At 49.3% G+C, this 20,490-nt stretch overlaps 2 protein-coding genes across 4 annotated transcripts in view; both read left to right on the top strand.

Annotated features, from left to right (window-relative positions):
- The first annotated feature begins 243 nt into the window (after window positions 1-243).
- On the top strand, window positions 244-4,164 carry CHPF2 (chondroitin polymerizing factor 2). The gene is made up of 4 exons (XM_084508352.1): window positions 244-652; window positions 1,215-1,779; window positions 2,192-2,374; window positions 2,648-4,164. Exons 1-4 carry the CDS (start codon window positions 378-380, stop codon window positions 3,908-3,910), a joined length of 2,286 nt encoding a protein of 761 aa, XP_084364478.1. The 5' UTR covers window positions 244-377; the 3' UTR covers window positions 3,911-4,164.
- Window positions 4,165-9,907: 5,743 nt separating this feature from the next.
- SMARCD3 (SWI/SNF related BAF chromatin remodeling complex subunit D3) overlaps window positions 9,908-20,490 on the top strand; it is a 91,319-nt gene continuing 80,736 nt past the window's right edge. Inside the window, exons 1-3 of one of the 3 annotated variants that reach the window (XM_084511986.1) lie at window positions 9,908-9,944; window positions 11,085-11,619; window positions 12,911-13,104. The gene's annotated coding sequence lies outside the window, so the exon portion shown is untranslated. Of the gene's footprint in view, window positions 9,945-9,993; window positions 11,626-12,910; window positions 13,105-20,490 lie in introns of those variants that run through there. The other 2 variants (XM_084511996.1, XM_084511985.1) reach the window with 2 other exon arrangements.

Below are 20,490 nucleotides of genomic sequence, written 5' to 3'. Positions count from 1 at the left end.
GCGCGGGCGGCGGGTAGAGCGGCCGCCGCGGCACCATAGAGGAAAGCGGAAGCGGAAGCGCGAAGGTGGCGATGAGGCGGCTGAGGTGGCAGCGGCGGGAGCGCGGCCGGGTGGCAGCCGCTGGCACGGAGCTCCGGGACGGGCCCGGCCCTGCCGCGGGCTCGCCCTGCCCGCCGCTGGGAGCGCCCCGCGGCCGCTGACCCGCGCGCACTGAGGCCGCTGCCCGCAGGCCCCGCCGCCCGCCCCGCGGCCCCGCGCCGGCGATGTCCCAGGGCCGCCGGAGCGGCTCCGTGAGCCCGTCCTGCCGGTAGCGGGCCGGGGGCCGCTCGCCGGGAGCGGACCGGAGCGGAGCGGACCCCCCGCGGCCGGGCACCGCCATGCGCCTGGCCGCGCTGCTGGCCGCGCTGCGGCCCGTGCTGCCGCTCGTGCTGGGCCTGTCCCTGGGCTGCAGCCTGAGCCTGCTGCGCGCCTCCTGGAGCCACGGCGCCGGCGAGGACCCGTGCCTGGGGGCGGCGGGCCGGGCCGGGCCCCCCGCCGGCGGAGCGCAACCGGAGGCGGAGGATGGGCGGCCGGGCCAGGGTCACGAGGACTTCAGGCCTAGGATTGTGCCGTACTACAGGGACCCCAACAAGCCTTACAAGAAAGTGCTCAGGTAAAATCAGTGCTTTTCTTCCGAGGAAAATAACTTCGTGTGAATGACGTTTGGAGCTCTACAGCTTCAAATCAGTTGTTTAAAAAACAAAAAAGTTGTAACAGCATGAGGTAATGGCCTAGTTTGCTATCTTGAAGGAGTGCAGAAATGAATTAAAAAAATCTTAGACTGAGATACATGTGTCTAATATAATGTGTTAAATTACACTTAAAAACACATTAATCAGTCTACTCATTAGACTTCTAAGCCATTAGTAATAACTTGTATCACTTGTTAGTAGTTACCTCTATTTTTTTTTTTGACTTGCACAGTTTCCAGGATTGCAGAAGTAATGCAAGGCTGTAGGTTCCTTGAAGGAAGGAAGTGTTTTTTAAAAAACGTGACTTTTACTAGTGAGTCTGCTCTTAAAGCTCTCCTTTCAGGCTTAACTGTTCTCGCTATCAATAGATTCTAACAGATAAAGACTTATGCCAAGTGATGGAGCAGTTACAGAGGTAACTTAACTTATGAGGATGTTCTGACACTAAATTAGTGTACTTCAATTTTTATCCTTCCCTTACAGAACTCGCTACATCCAGACAGAATTGGGATTCCATGAGAGACTGTTTGTGGCAGTGCTGACTTCCAAGGCTACCCTCAATACGTTGGCAGTGGCAGTGAACAAGACTGTAGCCCATCACTTCCCACGCCTGCTGTATTTCACAGGGTTGCGCAGTGCCAAGGTGCCTCATGGCATGGTGCTTGTGGCCCATGGAGACGAGCGTCCTATCTGGCTGATGTACGAGACCATGTACTATATCCATCAGCACTTTGGTTCTGACTACGACTGGTTCTACATCATGCAGGATGACACCTATGCACAGGCTGAACAGGTCAAGGCTCTGGTGACACACCTAAGCATTAACCAAGATGTCTACCTGGGACGAGCAGAGGAGTTCATCGGGGGAGATGAGCAGGCCCGCTATTGCCACGGTGGCTTTGGCTACCTGCTGTCCCGCAGCCTGCTTCTGAAGCTCCACCCGCACCTGGACAGCTGCCGCAATGAGATCCTTAGTGTGCGCCCAGACGAGTGGCTGGGGCGTTGCATCATTGATTTCCTGGGTATCTCTTGTATTTCCCAGCTTCAGGTACTACCTCCCTCCCCAGCTTTTTGTGTTAGCTAAGTCTGACAGAACCCATGCTCTTGCTAGTCCCTGCTGCTCAGCAAAGGAACTCCTCTGCGAGCCCCCACTGGGTTAGGAGAGGAAAGGGCTGTCTGGTGTGGTGGCACAAGGGAGACACCCATAATGAAAGCTGAGAAGTTGGGGGAGAGAGCACATGCTTTGCTTTTTGGAGGGTGGATAAAGGGTGCATTGGTACTAAGAAGTAAACAGGCATGTAATTTATGGAGGTCGGGTATGGAGGGTAGCTGTTGTGTTCTTGTCTCTGGGTACTGCACTCGGCACAGAGAGAGAGGCGGATGCATGTCTCAGGTGAGGGAAGGCTTTGCTGTGAACATTAGAGTTCCATGCCAATCTTCCTGGCTTTTGTTCACTTCAGGGTCAGCATTATCACACTTATGAATTGGCCAAAAATGCTGAGCCAGAAAAGGAGGAAGAAGAGGAGTTCCAAGCAGCTCTTGCTGTGCACCCTGTTTCTGACGTGACATTGATGTACCGGCTGCACAAGCACTTCAGCAGGATCCAGCTGGAGAGAGCCTACCAGGAGATCCAGGAACTCCAGGTATGTGGTGAGGGATATCTGTAAATATTGCTCATCCAAGCAGGTTTCCTTTTCTTCCAACTCTGTCATAGAAGATTGTTTCTGTTTGTAGGTGGCTGTCAGCCAGGCACAGGAGATAGTCCTGCATCTTAGAAGTAGCACTTCAGATACCATGCTGTCCAAAAGCTGGTGTGATGCTATCAGGATATGCTTCTAGGTGGTGATGCAGGTCTGGGTGGGAAGTGGACAGGACCTTCCTTGAGAAAGTGTCATTATGTGTTCTTTTTTGCACAGATGCAGATCAGGAATCTGACATCACTGACTCCTGCAGGTGAGGCAGGCTTGACGTGGCCTGTGGGGATTAATGCCCCATTTCTTCCAAAGACACGTTTTGAGGTAATCAGCTGGGACTACTTCACTGAGCAGTACCTCTTCTCCTGTCCTGATGGCTCTCCCAAGTGCGAGCTCTCTGGAGCCAGCAAAGCAGACGTCAGTGACATTATTGAGTCAGCACTTGAGCAACTTAACAGTCGCTACCAGCCCTCACTTCGCTTCAGCAAGCGGCAGTTGCTGAATGGCTACCGGCGTTTTGACCCCACACGGGGCATGGAGTATACCCTGGACCTACTGCTGGAGGCGGTGACCCAAAAGGGCCACAGTCACGTTCTGGTCAAACGAGTGAGCTTGGTGCGGCCCTTAAGTAAGGTAGAAATTATTCCCATGCCATATGTGACAGAGGCCACGCGGGTGCAACTGGTGCTTCCATTGACAGTACAGGACTTGGATTTTGTGGCGAACTTCCTGGATATGTATGCTATGAACACACTGGACACACATGATAACGCCTTGCTGACTTTGCTTTTCATCTACCATCCGTACGATGCTCAGCGAGTCAGCCAAGTGGATGTATTTGCTGGAGTCAAGACCATGGTAGCAGAACTGGAGAAACGCTATGCAGAAGTTAAAATCCCCTGGATTAGTGTCAAAACTGAGGTGCCATCGCAAGTGAAACTCATGGATATAGTCTCAAAGAAGCACCCTGTGGACACTCTGTTCTTCTTGGCCAGTGTCTGGACGGAAATCAACATGGAGTTCCTGAACCGGTGCCGAATGAATACTATCAGCAATTGGCAGGTCTTTTTCCCAGTGCATTTTCAGGAGTTCAACCCTGCACTGGTATACCGTGGTGAGCAGACTGCTTCCTCCAGCACCGACTTCCTGAGGGACGGGCACTTTGACAGACATTCCTTTGCTGAGGCCTGCTTTTACAACTCTGACTACATGACAGCACGTACCAAGCTAGCAGCTGATATCCTGGACCGAGATGAGGTGCTGGAGGGCATGGAGGTATTTGATGTCTTCCTCCACTATTCTGGTTTGCACTTATTTCGGGCTGTGGAGCCGGGGCTAGTGCAGAAATATGCACTGAGGAGCTGCAATCCCCGGCTCAGTGAGGAGTTATACCACCGCTGTGTCCTCAGTAACTTGGAAGGGCTTGCATCACGCTCACATTTAGCCATGGCCCTCTTTGAGCAGGAACAGGCCAACAGTACTTGAGAGACTGGGAACATCAAGAGTTACTCAGCACCTTAACACTTGTCACTTTCCATCCCCTTCCTGGCCTAGCCGTGGGTGAAGGGCATGTGAGGTCAAGGGAGGAGGGAGGCTTTCCTAGCCTTGCTCTGCAGCACAGGCATGGGCTGTGGAGAGAGGCAGTTCTTGTGGGGTTTTATTTTTTTTGTGTGGACTCCTTTGTTTTGTTTTTGTTGTTTTACTGCTTTTTTTAATCAATAAAGATTTCTTTCCAAGCAGAGTGATATAGCTTTAAACTTTATAGGCTCTGGGATGAGGGATGGGAAAAAATGCTGTGGAGTTGATTTTAATTTAAGCTATGCAATTCTGACAAGCAGTGCAGGTGGTGAATATGAGATGTGTACTGAAGCAAGGTTACCTTGGCTATGCTACCCTTGGTGCTGTTGTTCCACCCTATCATGTTTGCCTTCATGCATTCATTTTCAAGGAGACAAACACAGTTTGTCTAGTTTGCTACTGGACAAAACTGTTCAGTGCATGTCTATTTTGTTGTTTGCCTCCTGCAACTGCAGAACATTGATTTTGCTTTGTGATCTGGGAAGGTAAAGGAACCATCAAAGACTGTGAAAACAAGCAGCTGTAAAACTTCCTTGTTATGAGTGGTTGCATTCTTCCAACCACTGTTTTGCTGGTCCATTGTGATCCTAGCAGAAGAGGCATTTGGATTGCATAAGGAAATATTTAAAATGTTATGTGTTGAAGAGAACACGAAAGAGAGAATAGTGTAGATATTCTCTTACATATACTTAGATACTGGAAACCATGAGTAGTGTAGCATTAGCTCCGATCTGCATGCAGCACTCCAATCAGATCCTAGCTGTGGAACAGATTCTCCCATTTTGTCCATTAGAGCTATTAGAGGATTTTCATATAAGAAAACAACTCTGTCAGGAAGGATATTTGTATGAGAATTTATTTTACGTGAAGTCAAGGCACACAGGTGGTGTAATTCTCAATATGAGAAGGTATTTCCAGGCTCTTCTGTCACAGTGAGCCATTAAGTTTTTTCTGTGGCTGAGGATTTTGTGCAGCACAACACAGGCCTGAAGGCCATGCTGGACTTGCAAGCACAGCACAGGTCTGCACCTACTCCAGGTAACTTACCTGGAAAGGAAAGGAAAATCATTTGAATGCAATTATTTAATTATTAAACAGGTTACAGGTTCCCTCATAGACCAGGAAGCACTTCAGCGCTGTACAGATGACAGAGCCCTAGCACAGGATGCTCAGAGAGGTTGTGGAGTCTCACTTCTTGCCAATCTTCAAAAGCCACCTAGATGCCCAGTGCAGCCTGCTTTGAGTGGCCCTGTTGGAGCAGGGGTTGGACCATTCTACCAACGTCAACCAATCTGTGAAGTTACAGAACAAATGAATCAAGTGAGTTCAGAATTGTTTGGCATATCAAATAAGAGCCAGTTGTTGGATTTGGGCGCTTCTCGTTAGGTCGAAGGGGGGGCAGCTCGTCACCCATTGTTGTTTGACCTTTTAATTGATGTTTTGCAAGCAAATGTAAGATCTCTATTGACAAAACCTGCATGTGGTATAAAAAATGTGTACTGTGGAAACAGGTATTAAGAAAGGGTAACACCAGAAAGTAGTGCGTAGCAGAGTAAGGTTATTAAAACAGATTTTGTCTTAAAACATTCAAATACAGTTACATGCTTGGTGTAAATAAAGGCATACCACTTCCCCAGAAAGGATGTAACAAAAAGAAAAGTAAGTCTGAAAAGAATTTGTACTGATGGCGATTAGGTTGCCAATTGGCATTAATTTAACCAGGACACACTATTTTAGGCTCTAAAATACAGAGCTCTCACAGCCCTGAAAAGTTTACTGTTTAAGATATGAAATAATGGATTTATACAGGTAGACAATCTTGAGGAAACAAGTGTTGTTGATTTGAGACAGCAATAACGCCCCTGAGAGATGCAGAGCTTTCTGAAATCTGAGAGATGCGGAACTTTCATTGCATAAAAGTTGTGAGGTGATCTGATTGGAGTGTACAAGTACATAAACTGACTAAAAATGCTGGATGCTAAAGAGATTTTTAATTGGGTGGGGTTAAGGGATAAGCACCAGAACCAACAGCTTTGAACTGAAACAAATAATTTCAGCTGAAAATAGGCATATGCTTATAGTGATGTGATTAACTAGTGAAATTACAAAGCAGTAGTTTTTCTAGTAAGTTAGAATTTGTCTGGTTTGTTACAGAGATCATTGGGGTCCCATATGAAGTGACCTGTCATACGTACAGGCAGAATTATTTGTCCTTCATGGGCTTAAATTTCATGACTAAATAGTGGATGAAAATTGCAAAAGAGAAATTGATCAAAGGCTATTAAGTACAAAGCCAACACCTCTGTCACAGTTGGTCTCTGAATCAAAAAATACTGTGAGCTAGGACAGCATGGCAGGAGCTACTGCTATAGGTCTGCCCTGTTTTATGGTCTTCTCTAGGCATTCATTATTAGCTACTGTCAGAAACAGAATAAAAGAGTCAGAGGTACTTATGATTTGACCCTGCACCAACGTTTTATGTCATTATCTGAAAAGAAGGAACGGTCTTTTTCAAGGACGCTCTTTAGTTCAGCCAGAGATGATGAACTGTATGAAGGTCATGACATAGAATTCTTGGACTGTACCGGGGTCATGGACTGGTCAAGAAGACAAATCACTGTGAGTGTAAAATTCAACTTTGTAAAACTCAGAAAATGCATGCCCTCATTAGCTGTCTGTTGTGTCTGCAACTGTGTTTATTCTGTTGTGCTCCAGGTACATGTACTGTTGTGTATACTTCACTTTCTTCACGCTCCATGTACTTGAATATTCTTTCTTGTCTTCAGTTGCAGTAGGGGTAACTTGCTCCTCTGGATGTGCAAGACAGGCTTGCTTAACCCTTACCGTGTACATCAATCTTCTCCAAGACTCTGGAATATAAATAATGTGACCTTTCCAGGTAAGGGGGATGTGCAGCCCCTCTCATCTGGGCAACCTGCATGGTTTGCCACTCTACTCCCCTGCCAGTCCTAAGCAGCTCAGTTGTGTACATATAATCCCTAGAATGGCTGCAGACATCTCAGTCACAGCCAACAGCATTCTGAATTTTCCCACTGCAAAGTGGTTCACAGCTTGTTGCTGGCACTCTGGAATGTGTAAAAATAACCTGCAGGTGGTCTAGGCTGTTCCATAGGCAAGGTTTGGAGTTACTGTAGGTCAAAATCAGATGACCAGATACTGAGAACAATATAATCTCATCAACAGGTACATATTTCCCTGTCAAAATCAAAGTATTCTTTCTCAGCACAGTCCTCTATTCTTTACTCCAGAATGAAGACTTATTTTCTGAGGAACTTGCTCTATTATTGAGCTTCGAGAATTACCTAGTCACATAGCTCATGAAACATACTTTCCAGTACTTCAAAACACAGCTGTGCTTGCTTGCTTAGTTTCCTGCTAGTGGTCCTGGTCTGAGCCACCTAATCTTTCTTACAACACCATCTCGGGGCCCTCATGAGTCATGTCCCTTAGGCAAAGGTAGTCACTCTCTCTTGCATTCCTGTATCAGATTATCTTTCCTGGATATACACAGCCCTTACATATCTTCTCAATATGCATTCTAAGCCTTTTCTTCCAGGATGCTCAAAGATGGCAGTTTCTGGACTACAGGTAATGCAAAAAACTTTATATTTACTACTGTATTTCCAGTGCAAACAGCTGTGGCAAGAAGGCAGCTAACAGTGTTATTGGCTGCGTTAGGCAAAGTATCGCTACCAGGTCAAGAGAGGTGATCCTTCTTGGAAGTGGTGAGGCCACACCTGGAGGGCTGGGTCCAGCTCTGGGCCACCCCAGTACAAAAGAGACCTGGACACACTGGAGTCCAGTGTAGGGCCACAGAGATGCTGCAAGGCCTGGAGCCCCTCTGCTGTGAGGAGAAGCCGGGAGAACTGGGGCTGCTCAGCCTGGAGCACAGGAGGCTCCGGGGATCCCAGCCATGGCCGGCAGCACCTGCAGGGAGGTGCCGAGAGGCCCCGGGCCCAGCCTGGAGCCCAGGAGGCTCCCCCTGCCCCCCAGCAGCACGGCCATGCTGGGAGGAGGCCGGAGCCCTGGCCCAGGCTGCCCCCAGAGGGGCTGGGGGCTGCTCCCTGCATAGCTCCAGCAGCGCCTGCCCCTGGGGCTGGGCACCAGCTCTGGGGGCTGCTGGAGCACCGCTGGGACCAGAGGGACCCTGAGGACCCTGACAGCGTCAACAGTTCTGTGAGTCTGTGAAAAGCTTGAGAATACATGTATGACATGCAGGAAAAACACATTCTGAAGGCACATCAATATATATCCCCAATTTGAAAATACCCAGTAAGATATGAATCCACCTCATAATCTTTCCAAGATTTTATTTTCGTTTTTAGGCTTACACCATTTCTGAACACCTGGAGTTGGAAATATTGCTTGGCTTCTGCTCATCTGACACTCCTTTTAAACTAAGTTGTTTCCCTCTACCCCTTTCTCATAGCTCTTTGGAGCATCACACAGAATCACTCACTCTGTGCCCATCCGATACTAACTCCCCTGCTCACCCCTCATTGTTTCCAGTGCTTCTCCAACTTAAGTCAGACTCTCTTCAGTGCCTCTTCAAATTATTCCTTGAAAGTGTGTTTCATACATATTTTCCACTGGATATTCACTAACGTTCCTTGTATTTTCTCATTATTACTGGCATACTGTATCAGATCTACAGCCCACCAGACCCAGCGTCCTCACTTAAGGGCTAGTACCAAAAAAAAAAAAAAAATTAAAAAAAAAGGCAAATTTAGGGTGATAATTCTTGGCAGAGACGAGTTTTGGATTTGACATGTTACACATGCTTCGAAGCCTTTCTCTTCCCGCGTTCACTTTTAAAGCACGGCTACTCTGGGCAATACCAGTCCCGAATCTCTCGCCGTGTGCCGGTCGCTCGGTGCCCTGGCGGTGCCCGCGGCCACCCTCGCTCGGCACGGGGCAGAAGCGCTGAGCGCACCCCCGGGGACCTCTCCGGAGCCGGCGGCCCCCGGCCCTGCCCCGCGGCCCTCGCTCCCCTCCCGGCGCTGCCCGCCCCGGCCCCGGCCCCGCCGCCGGGTGGGTGCGGGTGGGCGGAGCGGGCGGCGAGCGGCGCGGCCGCCGGGTGGCCGGAGCAGGGCGGGCGGCCCGGGGCCGGCTGTGCGGCGGAGCCCGAGCCGCCCGACGGCCGGGAGCGGAGGGAGCGCGGCCGGCGGCGGGGCCGCTGCCGCCGCTGCCGGGCCGGGTGGCGGCGGGCGGAGGCGCTGTGGTGCGCGCGAGAGCCGCGGCGGCGGGGCCGGCTGCGGCGGCGAGGGGGCTGCGGCGGGGCGAGGGGCGCTGCGGCGGCGAGCGGGTGGCGCTGTGGGAGCGAGGGGCGCCCAGGCGGTGAGCGAGGGGCGCTGCGGCGGTGAGAGGGGGGCTGCGGGACGGGGGCTGCGGGAGGGGGGCGGTGGCGGCGGGGCTGGGGCGGGGAGCGACGGGCGTGCTGGGGAGCGACGGGCGGCGGGGGCCGTGGCCGCGGGCCCGCAGCTGCCCGGCCGTTTCCCGAGGCTGCCCCTCGCCGGAGCGCTGTCCGGCGGCTGCGGGGCCGGCGGCGCCCCGGGGCCGGGAGCAGCGCGGCCGCTGTCCCCGCCCGTCTGCAGGAGGAGCTCCGCGCCCCCCCCCCCCGGAGGGTTCGAAGCGGTCGCGGGGACCGCGGAGCCGCCGGACCCTGCAGCCGAAGCGGCGCTAACACGCGAAAGGCCGGAGCGCGGCCGGGCAGGGGGCCCGTCCCGGTCCCAGCCCCGTGCAGGCGGCCCCGGTGCCGCGCTGCCGGCCCTGCGCGGGGGGCGCTTGCCGCGCACTTTGCAGACGGTCCCTGCGCCGCTCTCCGCAGCGCCGCGCAGGCGCCCCGCGCCCGGTGCTGGAGCGGCGGCCCCGGCGCGAGCGGGAGAGCGGCGCGGCGGGGAGGAGGAGCGTGGACGGGACGGTGAGCGCCTCGCCCCCGGCCCCGCCGCCCCTCGCCCCGGCCATCCGCCCGCCTCCACCCCGCCCCGGGCGCCCGCGGGAGCTCCGGCCGCGGGACGCCTCCGCCCGGCCGCTGCCCCCCGCCGGCGGCACCCCGGCGCCGGGCGCGGACCCCGCGCTCCGCCGCTGCCCGCGGGACGCTCCCGGCGGGGGGGGGACCGGCGGAGCCCTCGCCGCCCCCGAGGGAGCGGACCGCGCCGCCCGCCCGTGCCCCCTCCGCGCCGCTCCGCCGCCCCCGCTCGGCTCCGCCGCGCTGCCCCTGCTCGTCGCGCTCGGGCTCGGGCTCGGCGCCGCCGCCGGCCTGGCCCCCAGCGGTTTTCTTGTCGCGCGCCCCCCACACCCCCGGAACGGGCTGCGGCGGCTTCGCCGTGTCGGAGGGAGCCGGTCAGATCGCGGCGGGGAAGGCAGGTGGAGAGGGGGAGCCCCGCGCTCGTCTGCCGCCCCCAAACGGGGGCTGCGAGCCCCCTCGGGAGCTTTTTCCTGCGCGCGGTCGGGTCCTCCCATCGGAGAGGCGAGCGCTCGCCCAGGCCGCCGTGGGGGGGTCCTGTGGAGCAGAGGGTCCCCTTCCCCAGACCCTGGCCCCGGGGACACGCTGCGCCCCAGCGCTGCCTCGCAGCCAGCTGACGGGTGTCTGCAGCGCTCCGCGAGCATCCAGCCTTCTGCGTGCGGGAGACACGCTCAAATAAAAAAGGAGTTATTTGTCATGCTGCCTTTGAGCTGGCCCCAGTTTTCTTTCAGAGGGTAACACGTAGTCCCAGATACTTACTGAAAACAAGCTGACCCAAATCTGACCGCTGCTCTGTATGGCCCGCATCTCCTTGACTCCCACTTTGGCACCACCTGCTGCTGGAGGTTGCCGCTTTCTCCCTCCCTCCTGTCCCCTGGGTCCTGAACTCTCTTCCATTTCCCCTCTCAGCGTGACCTGTGGAGGAGGACCCTGTGTGCATCTACCCCTGGAACTGGTCTCCCACTAACACTTTTAAATCATTTTTTGAGTGAAACTAACCTCTGCCCTTGAATGGAAAACACTCATTGGAAGTGGAGACTTCTGGCACATATCCTGGGGTGACTGGTGATTTTCATAATCTCCTACCTTATGCAGATTGACACTCCAGGAAGGCCCATGCTCCCTGAACTTCCTTCCAGAAGAGATCAACAGCCAAACTGCGATGCAACATCTACTTTGCTGGCTTTCCTCAGGATGGTGGGGAGCAAGAGCTTCTTTGATTCTCCTTACCTCCCCTTTGAGAAGCACAGACACCCACCTAAGGAGAGAGATCCTCTGTGCCAATTCCTGCTGGAGAGACTTTTGTTTTTTTTGGAAGCTGCTGCTCTGTGCTGCTTACTTTGCTAGGAGATTAGGTCATTTCCAAGCCCTAGCCTTCATCCAGGCTGTGACCTGGTATTGTCAGCACTGCGCTTCTTGGAGACACCAACTTAATAGCACTGCACATCCAGAGGAGTCCTGCTGCTTCAGAAAATAACCAGTTCCCTGGTGCTGCCTCAGGAACAATCAACAACCTATTGTTCACCATAGGGACACCACCATGAGAAACCAGCCCTTCTTCCCTGGCAGAATCTCCTGCTTTCTGGCTGTGGGGAAGAAACTCCCAGCCTGGCCCTGCTCCTCAGGCAGGGTGAGGGTGAGATTCGTGGCATTGTCAGCCTTTGGTTTCCTCCTTTTCTGCAGTGCTGCAGTGATTTTCCTTTCTGTACCTCATGTACTCTCTCACTTTGCTCTCCTGGCCCAGCCCTTCTTCCTTGCACTGCTTCCATTGCTGTGTTCTAACTCAGCCGCTGCTTTCTGAGACTCTATCCTTCCTTATCTTTGTCTCTATTCTAAGTAGAATTCACCATAATCTTTCTGCCCCTGTTTTGGCCTTGCTGAACTGAGAGCCTTGTTACAGTCCCTAATGGAGCTGTTTGCTCTTATGCTGACCAGCACTGCCTAGCCTGGCATTGTGATGCTTGTATTTCCCTTTCTTGCCTATCTCTTCTCTGAACAGCTGCTCCTAACTGTATCACTAGGTGTGGGCTTACGCCCATGAATGCTGTGAGTGCTGGTGTTCACATCTGTTCTGCTGTAATGCTTCTGTCCTTCATCACCTACAGTGAAGAGATGTCAAAAAGAACACTGTTCTGTATGGACAGGTACAGCTGGCTCAGCTCTTCCCAAGGAGCAGCTGTCTTTTCCTTCTTACCTCGGCTCACCTGCTCAGGGACCTGTCATGAATATGTATCCACTGAAGCTGCCTGACTGTACCCTGGATCTGTGGGATCATTAGTTATCCTACTCTACAACACTCTCGCCAGCCTACCAAGGCAGCTGATAGTGCCTGCTGAGATGCTATGGTAGTCTGACAGCCATTAAAGATACAATTTTTTAAGAGTGAAAGCAAGCTGACTTGGTTAAAGTTCCTGAGCTGGCCTTCTTTCCCAAGGTTGCCAGGGATGTCATAGGGCAGAAATGTAATTGAGAACATCCATGTGAGAAAGTACCCTTGCTTCTCGTTTAGACTAGACAAATTGCAGGGATCTCTTCCAGTCTTAACCATTCTGTGGTTCTTACTAAAGTAAGCCTCAACATGTTGACAGATTATAGGCAAGTGTTGTACTTCCATATTTTCTCCCACCTTCCCAAATATAAGCTGGCTTCAGTCTGAAAGTTGAATAGCTTGTAAATGTGGCCTAGTGCCTGGGCAAAAGTACCTTACTGGCAACATGGATGTGCACCTGTCTGCAGTTGTCTGCCGGGAAGTCTTTAATCGCTGTCTGTTGCATCTTTCCTTTCTTGATCTTTCTCTCTCTCTTTCTCTTCCTTTGACTTGTGCTGTCTTTGAAGTGTCTCATGGGTTGGTCTGTTCTAGGAAGTTCTATTTTTATTATATACTGCTTCTCTCTCACTCCGTATGTATTTTCTTTTTTCAGAGCTGGATCCAAATGCATCTTCGGCCTGCTGTCTTAAAGCTGTTCCTGCTTCAGGTCGTTTAGAATATCTTCTGCTAATTCATCATGACATAATATCTGGTTTCGTGCCCCATCCTGTTGGATAAGTTTGCTGTTCACTCTTGGTCTATACAGAGGTGACTCCAGGTGTTCATCATCTACCTAGTTGGGTACAGGTAGGTTTTAGCCCTTTGAAAAGTGACCTGTTCTAGGTGGGAAGAATGTGACTTATATTGATACTGGAAAATATTTGGACATCTGGAAAATGTTATTTTGTGAAATAAGTTCTGAATTGCCTTCTAGCTGCTATTGATCTCATCTGGTCTTTTTATTAGTCAGCTTCTCTTCTGATAGTTTCTACTACTGCTGTCAGGGACGCAGATGATGAGGCAAAGTAGACTGGTTCAGATCAAGTAATATTAGAGAATGCAGTTGCTAAGAGCAGGCCTAATAGAGGAAAGAATGAAGAAGATGAAGTAGCAGATATTCTCTCAGGTGGCTTATTATCCAAGTAGCTACAAGTAAATGTGATTAGTTCATGTCAGATGGTTATTGATTTATAGGGTTGCCCTGTGTTTTACAGAGATTTAAATTAGCTTGGTTAGCTCTTACCAGCTGTTAGGCTTCTCTAGTGCCTGCTGTTGCTGGATATGCACTGGTCATCTCTGTGATAAGGTACTCAGATCTGACTCTCCAGTCTACTTTCTACCATTAGTTCCAATCCTCTTGTTGCTTCCACTAGTAAATAACCAGCTTCATCCACCTATCTTTTCCTCAGCCAATGCACAATACATCTGTAAGGGACTTTCGCTTTCCTACAGCTGGATCGGTGCCTTTTTGCCTTTTATAGCCTGGACAGGTCATTTCATTGGTAGAGTGCCTACTAGTAAAACAAAACCTATTTTGCATTGGAAACAAGTAGACTAACGTATAACTTTCTGATTTTAAGATAAATTATGTTTGTTATTGCCATCTTGTTTGGCCTGTTGACAACCATATTGCTTAGTCTGCCGCAGCATAGTTATGAACTTTGGACATGGCTTTTTATCTGTTGGCTGAGCTAAGGAAAGTCTGGTACAGAGAGTTACTATTAGTAGTTTACTGATCATGACTTACATGAACCTAAGAACTGTGTTGCACTAAGTCACACCAAAGCATCCTGTCTCTGAATAGTACTAGATACGTGAAAAAAAAAAAAAAAAGAAAAAAAAAAAGAACAGGAAAACAAGGCAAATACTGAATGTTTTTCCAGTCAATTGGAATCAGTAGTTTGGGCTAAATAGTCTTAGAAAATCATACAAATTATTATGTCTGCTTTTTCAATGTTAAGTTATCTTCACTGGAAGGAATTGTTCCATTTTCCTGGTCTAGAGTTGTCTAGCTTTATTTTCAGTGCATTTACTTTTCTGTGATTATGTTTTCTGTTACTATTCTGTCCTTTTCTGTTCAACTGAATGTTCTCTTGGATTCTGAATACAAGGATGACTATAAGACCATTCACTTTGGCCTTTTCTTAAAGGTAGTGGGCACTCGAATCCAGTTTACAGCTGTTGCTGGTTAACGGTATGCCTTTTAGGAAGGCAGTTTGATAGTTCCTGTCATTCAGGCTCCAAATTACAGAAGGATGAGGATACTTGGTGGAGGGGGGACCAGACAAAAAGGTGTGTGACTGCAGGGCCTTGACAAAATAAATTGTAAGTAAAGGCAATGAGAATAATAATCTGTTAATCAGAGGAAGCTCGTTTTTGATTTTCTTACTTGTGTTTGTACTTGTGGATGGTGTTGGTTCAGGGTACCTATTGAATGCAAGACAGCAAATATGGCAAAATGCTTTTTCTAACTAATGCCTAGGAAAGTTTATTTCCTTTTCAGCTCTGATTCACCATTCTATTTGTTTCCCTTCCAGTAACTGTCAAATGCTGTGTCCTCTATGATGAGTAACTTGTTAGAAGCCATTGATATTAAAGTTAATGCAGAGTATACCTGCTAATTCAGTCTGACTTTCTGCAGACAGCTTGCTCCACAACCCTGTCTGAAATCAGAAGAGTTTATGTATTAAAACTCTTTTAATTGATCTTAATCTCAATTAAAGATAAGGTGTTAACTTTAAACTTCAGTACTCTTAATCACTTGGAGCTCACTTCTCTTCCAGTGTGATATTGCCACAGTGGTTTCCAGAGTACTTGAGTTAACGCCTGGAATTTGCTGATCTCCCCTTAAATTGAATAGCATTCAAGCAACTTAGCTTTTCTGGAAGGGTGGGATTGGAGGAATTGAATGGTTCTGACTTAAAAATATAAAGCATTGAGAGTTCTGGCACTACACCACAGGAATTATTCAGGTTTTTAATTTATACAGAAATGTCGTAAGTGCATAGAAACAGGCAAATAACTGCAACTTTCATACTTTTTCTTCTGGCTTACAGAATTATTGTTGTGTTATCCATAACATGTTTGTAACATAGATAGTGGCTAGTAGGTCTTGTTCAGGAGGTGTTACTCAGAGGTCATCAAATGGGGTTTGCTTGATTTTCATGAATTGACAGCCTGAGTTGCTCTTGTGAAGAGTGGGGCTGTGGTCAGTCCCTGATGCTTTGTCTCTGCCACTCCTTCACCTGCCCCTGCTCCCTGTGGGGTCCCTCCCACGGGATGCCATCCTTCCCAAACTGAGCCTGTGGGGGCTGCCCACAGGCAGCAGCTCCTCAAGCACTGCTCCCACACAGCTCAGTCCCACGGGGTCCATCCCCCAGTCCCAAACTGCTCCAGCATGGGTCCCCCACGGGTGGGCAGCAGCTCCCCCCAGCCCCCTGCTCCATGTGGGCTCCTCTCCATAGGCTGCAGCTCCGGCCCGGGGCCTGCTCCTGTGGGGGCTCTCCATGGGCTGCAGCCTCCTCCAGGCCACATCCACCTGCTCCACCGGGGGCTCCTCCACCCATAGGGGGGCTGCAGCATGAAGATCTGCTCCAGGTGGGACCCATGGGTGCAGGGGGACAGCCTGCTCCACCAGGGGCCTCTCCCTGCACAGGCTGCAGGGGAACTGCTGCTGTGTGCCTGGAGCACCTCCTGTCCCCCTTCACTGACCTCGGTGTCTGCAGGGCTCTCTCACCCAGCTGCTGTTGTGCAGCAGTTTTTTCCCTTTCTCTGCTTTCCCAGGGGCAAACAACATTGCTCATTGGCCCAGCTCTGGGCAGCAGCGGGTCCCTTTGGAGCTGTCTGGAACTGTTCCTTACCTAACATGGGGCAGCTTCTGCTTTCTCCTCACAGAGGCCACCCCTGCAGCTCCCCACTACCAAAACCTTGCCATGTAAACACACTACACTAACCACTTTTCTTTGATTCTGTAAGTATTCTGTTAGTGATGTCTGTTATATTCTGTCTGTCCTACAGGCAAGGGGTGCAGGTTCCAGCAGTGCCAGTTGTGCTTATGTAGAAGAGAGTGCCATTGTAATTGTCTGAGAGGAATGTCAATTTTATTTTATTTTTTTTCGCTGTGCTCCTAGCTGGAATGTGCTATGTGGCAATGCTTTGTAGGTGTTGTGGTTTAACCTGACCGGCAGCTAAACACCACACAGCTGTTCGTTCACTCTCCCCCCTCCCTCTCTGGGATAGGGGAGAGAAACGGGTAAGTGAAGCCTGTGAGTTGAGATAAAGACAGTTTATTAAGTCAGGAAAATAATGACAATAATAATAATAGTACTACTAACAATAATGTGTACAAACAAGTGATGCACAATGCAATTGCTCGCCACCCGCTGACCGATGCCCAGCCTATCCCTGAGCAGTCTGGCCTCCCACGCTGGCTAGCCACCCCTATATATTGTTTAGAATGACCCCAGATGGGATGGAATACCCCTGTGGCCAGTTTGGGTCAGCTGCTCTGGGTCTGTCCCCTCCCAGCTCTTGCTGCACCCCCAGCCTGCCTGCTGGCAGGACAGAGTGAGGAGCTGAAAAGTCCTTGGCTTGGTGTAAGCACTGCTCTGCAACAATTAAAACATCAGCATGTTATCAGCACTCTTCTCATCCTAAGCCAAAACACAGCACCCTACTAGCTACTAGGAGGAAAATTAACTCTGTCCTAACTGAAACCAGGACAGTAGCATAGTTTGTATGGTGACAGCTTTTGGCCGCCGGTTCTTGTTCTTGTTCTTTTTTTTTTTTTTTTTTACCTTCCCTATATAAATTAAAAGTCCTTCAGTACCTGAAATTTCGTGAGTTTGTTTGTACTTACACTGAATGTACTTAAACAGCACAATGGTGTCAACTCAAAACATTGTGTTTAGTTCATTAAATATGTTGCATTATTTAAGACTTTCATGGTCAACATGTTTCAGACCTCTGGATTGTTTCAACTTTTCTGTGAATTGTACTTGACACTACTTTACCCAGTGTTCCCACATGGACTTCTCTAGTGGCAAAGGCATGTGGAGAAAATCATCCCTCTCTCCTTAGTTTCTTCTCTTCATAAATCCAAGAGTTTCTCTGACTCTCTTTGCCACAGTAGGATAGGTAATTCGGTTTGAGTTGTTTTCCCACTGTGGTCCCTACTTCCAGTTCAGAGTTTCTGCTTTTCAAGATAAAATCTCTTGCTTTAGGGGGATGTTCTTTATCCTTTGTTCCTAGATTGTTCCTTGCATTTCAGTACACACATTATTTGAATGAATCTGTCTTAATAAGATGTTGTTTAGGTCTTGATACAATAGATCTGTCCTACACTCCAGTTTACTAGAGGTGATTTTGTATTAATTTCCCATATGCTGAATGACACTGATGAATATTGTCTGACTAATCCTTCCCTGTGGAGGTACCTTTGCTTTTAACTACATTTCCCAACTGACACTTGCTCTTTGCTTTGTGACAGCAGATTGGGGACGTTATTGATATTTCATAGTGCTTATTAAAAAAAATAGTCCAATACACTGCCACCTCCCTAGAACAGTCTTTCAAATATCTCATGATTAGTGCTAAGCAATAAGCTGCCCCTCACAGAAGGTTTGTGTTAGTTCTCAGTAGAGTTCGGCTTTTGTTCTGTGGGCTTTGCTTTTTGGAAACAAACAAGCAGGGACTGCCAGGAATGCCAACACTAGGTCTCCAGTATTACATGTTGGGTCCCAACTGAGTGTGGTGGAACATATGAGACATCTGCTGTTACAGCTTTTCTGTGGACTACTGGCTACTTCCTCTCTCAGTCATCCTCTAAAGTATGTGGTGGTGTGTGTCTTCTGGCTGTATGGCATGTAAAGTTTTTGCTGTGTGGTCTTAGGGTCAAGAAAACTGGATGCTCCATATGTAACTGACGCATTTATACATCTTTAATGTCTCTTGGCAAGTGCCATAGGCTAACTATATGCTGCATGAAAAAGCTTATGTTGATTTTGATTTTATTGCCCCCTGTTTTTTTGGTGGTCACCTAGATCTTCTGTAACAAGGTAATGTACTCCTAGTTTTGTCTCAGTAGTAGTCTTAAATCTGTACACTTTTCTCCTCAAAAAGTGTACAGCCCTTTTTTTTTCCTGAAAAAAAAAAAATCTTTTTTCAGTTCCTCTTCATAAGATAATTATTTCATAGCTGGTTTTCTTATATTTGTATCTTTATTAATTATGCCGTATACTTTCTTGAGATGTGACCAACATTGCCTACAATACGATAAGAGGAAGAGAGAATTGCTGTCTGTAATACCTTCTGTCAGGCTGTCTATAAATCCTTCACATTTAATTCTCAGTGAATGCTTCTATCAAGTACTGCAGCCATCTTTCTGTGCTGGTGTATTTAACATCATAAATCGTACACAAAGTTGTAATTAGTTGCATCCTGTCTTTTGTTCAAAGAATTAGTGTCCTGTTTGTGTCATAAGTATGCCATTGCAGAGAAGGAGTCAGAATGTCTTCTGCAGAGGCAAACAGTGCCCCACAAGTCTATTATGTTCTTATTCTATTGTCTGTTGTGCCCTTGTTCTATTAGGGTTAGAATTCTTCGAAGAATCATGTGAATAAGAGCAGGCCTGTCAGTGCATTGTCCTTAAGTCTTTTGAAAATGCTCTCAGTGAGGTTTCTGAAGAACGTAAAGGCTAATAAGGGACGTATATAGTCAATAAGGAAAATTCCACATAAATAGTTAGGAAAAGTAGGAAATATAAGTGTACACAAAAGGTGAGAGCGCACCTCTCCTTGATTAAGATTATCCTCTCAAGGATATTTTCGGTGCAAAGGGGATAACAACGAAATAGGCAATGTGCTAAACAAAACCACAAAGACACAAACTGCTAGTTCAAGGGATAATGGAGACAAAGACCAAATGTCTGCAGTCACTCAATGATGAGCTATTAAGAAACTACGGGCATAACTTTGGAGAGGATTTCCCTGGACTTGGTAATTGATAATAAGGTGGAAATAAGAGGAACATCAGGGTTTGGAATATTTGAGGAGGCTTGTGGAATTATGCAAAACTTACTAGGAAATGTTTGGGGGGGGGGAGAGAAGCAAAGTGAGAGGGTAGACAGAAGAGGGTATGAAAAAGGTCACTTGCATGCACACAGTAGCTGGTCAGTACATTTTTCTGGCTGAGACCTGTGCCTGATTGTCACAGTCTATCCTATCTTTCTATTAAATCTGTTCTTAACTTTCTGTGTAATCTCTCTACCCTATGTGTGAGTTCTCTAAAGAATAGGTGCCACAAACTGGCAAGACTGACGTGAGTGTATACCAGCAACTGGAGTCAGACCCGGGGGTGCAGCCATCCCTGGACTGTGGTGTCGGCCACGGGAGAAAGTGGTTGTCTCAGTGTGAGTAGCTAGAGGGCCCATCTCTTGGGAGCATCTTCACAGATCTCAAAGACTTTGTGTCTGGAATGGCAGCTACTGTGGGGACCAGCATGAGTGAATTTGGGGCCAACAAGTGAGTCAAACTGGGAGTGTAGGCACCCCTGGGCTTTGTTTCTAGCAGCTGGAGTGAGGGGGAGTCTCAGGGCTAGCCAGAGCAGGTAAGGATCTCAAGTTCCACCACTGGGTCTGGCATGTGTCCCAAGCACCAGCTACTGTGGGGGACTGAGGTGAGTGAAATGAGTGAGTGTCTCAGCAGCTGCAGGTCACAGCCCATGTACCAGGTGCCAGCTACAGAAGAGGAGCGTGTGTCTTTCCTAGACCTGGTGTGTGTGGCAGGGGTGGTATGTGTAATCTGCTGGCAGATCTCAAGCAAACTGAGGACTTGTCAGTAGATAGGTGGTCCAGTGTCTGGGCAGGCCTATGAGATGAACAGAGGGCTTGTACTGTACTTGGGGTCCGCAAGTGTGGGGCGCTATATTGGGCAAAATCGGCAGGCTTTGTAGGAGTGACTCTATAGCAGAAAGTCACAGATTGCCCTGTGCTGGTCATAGCTGCTTCCAGCCAGCTGAGCAATGTACAAAATGGATCCACCACACACCAAAACTAGAACCAATCAGAGGAGCACAGGACACCTCTCTGAAAATATTTAAGAAAGGGCGGTAGTTGCCAGGCACAAGGGGAGACACCCAAGCAGAGGCAGGAGAGATGCTGGAAGAAAGATGCCCAAGCAGGGACAAGCAGTGTTG

This window comes from Aythya ferina (genome assembly GCF_964211825.1).
Source record: "Aythya ferina genome assembly, chromosome: 2".
NCBI lineage: Eukaryota > Metazoa > Chordata > Aves > Anseriformes > Anatidae > Aythya > Aythya ferina.
Note: the sequence above shows the minus strand (reverse complement) of the source record. Positions and strands in the feature narration are given on the sequence as shown.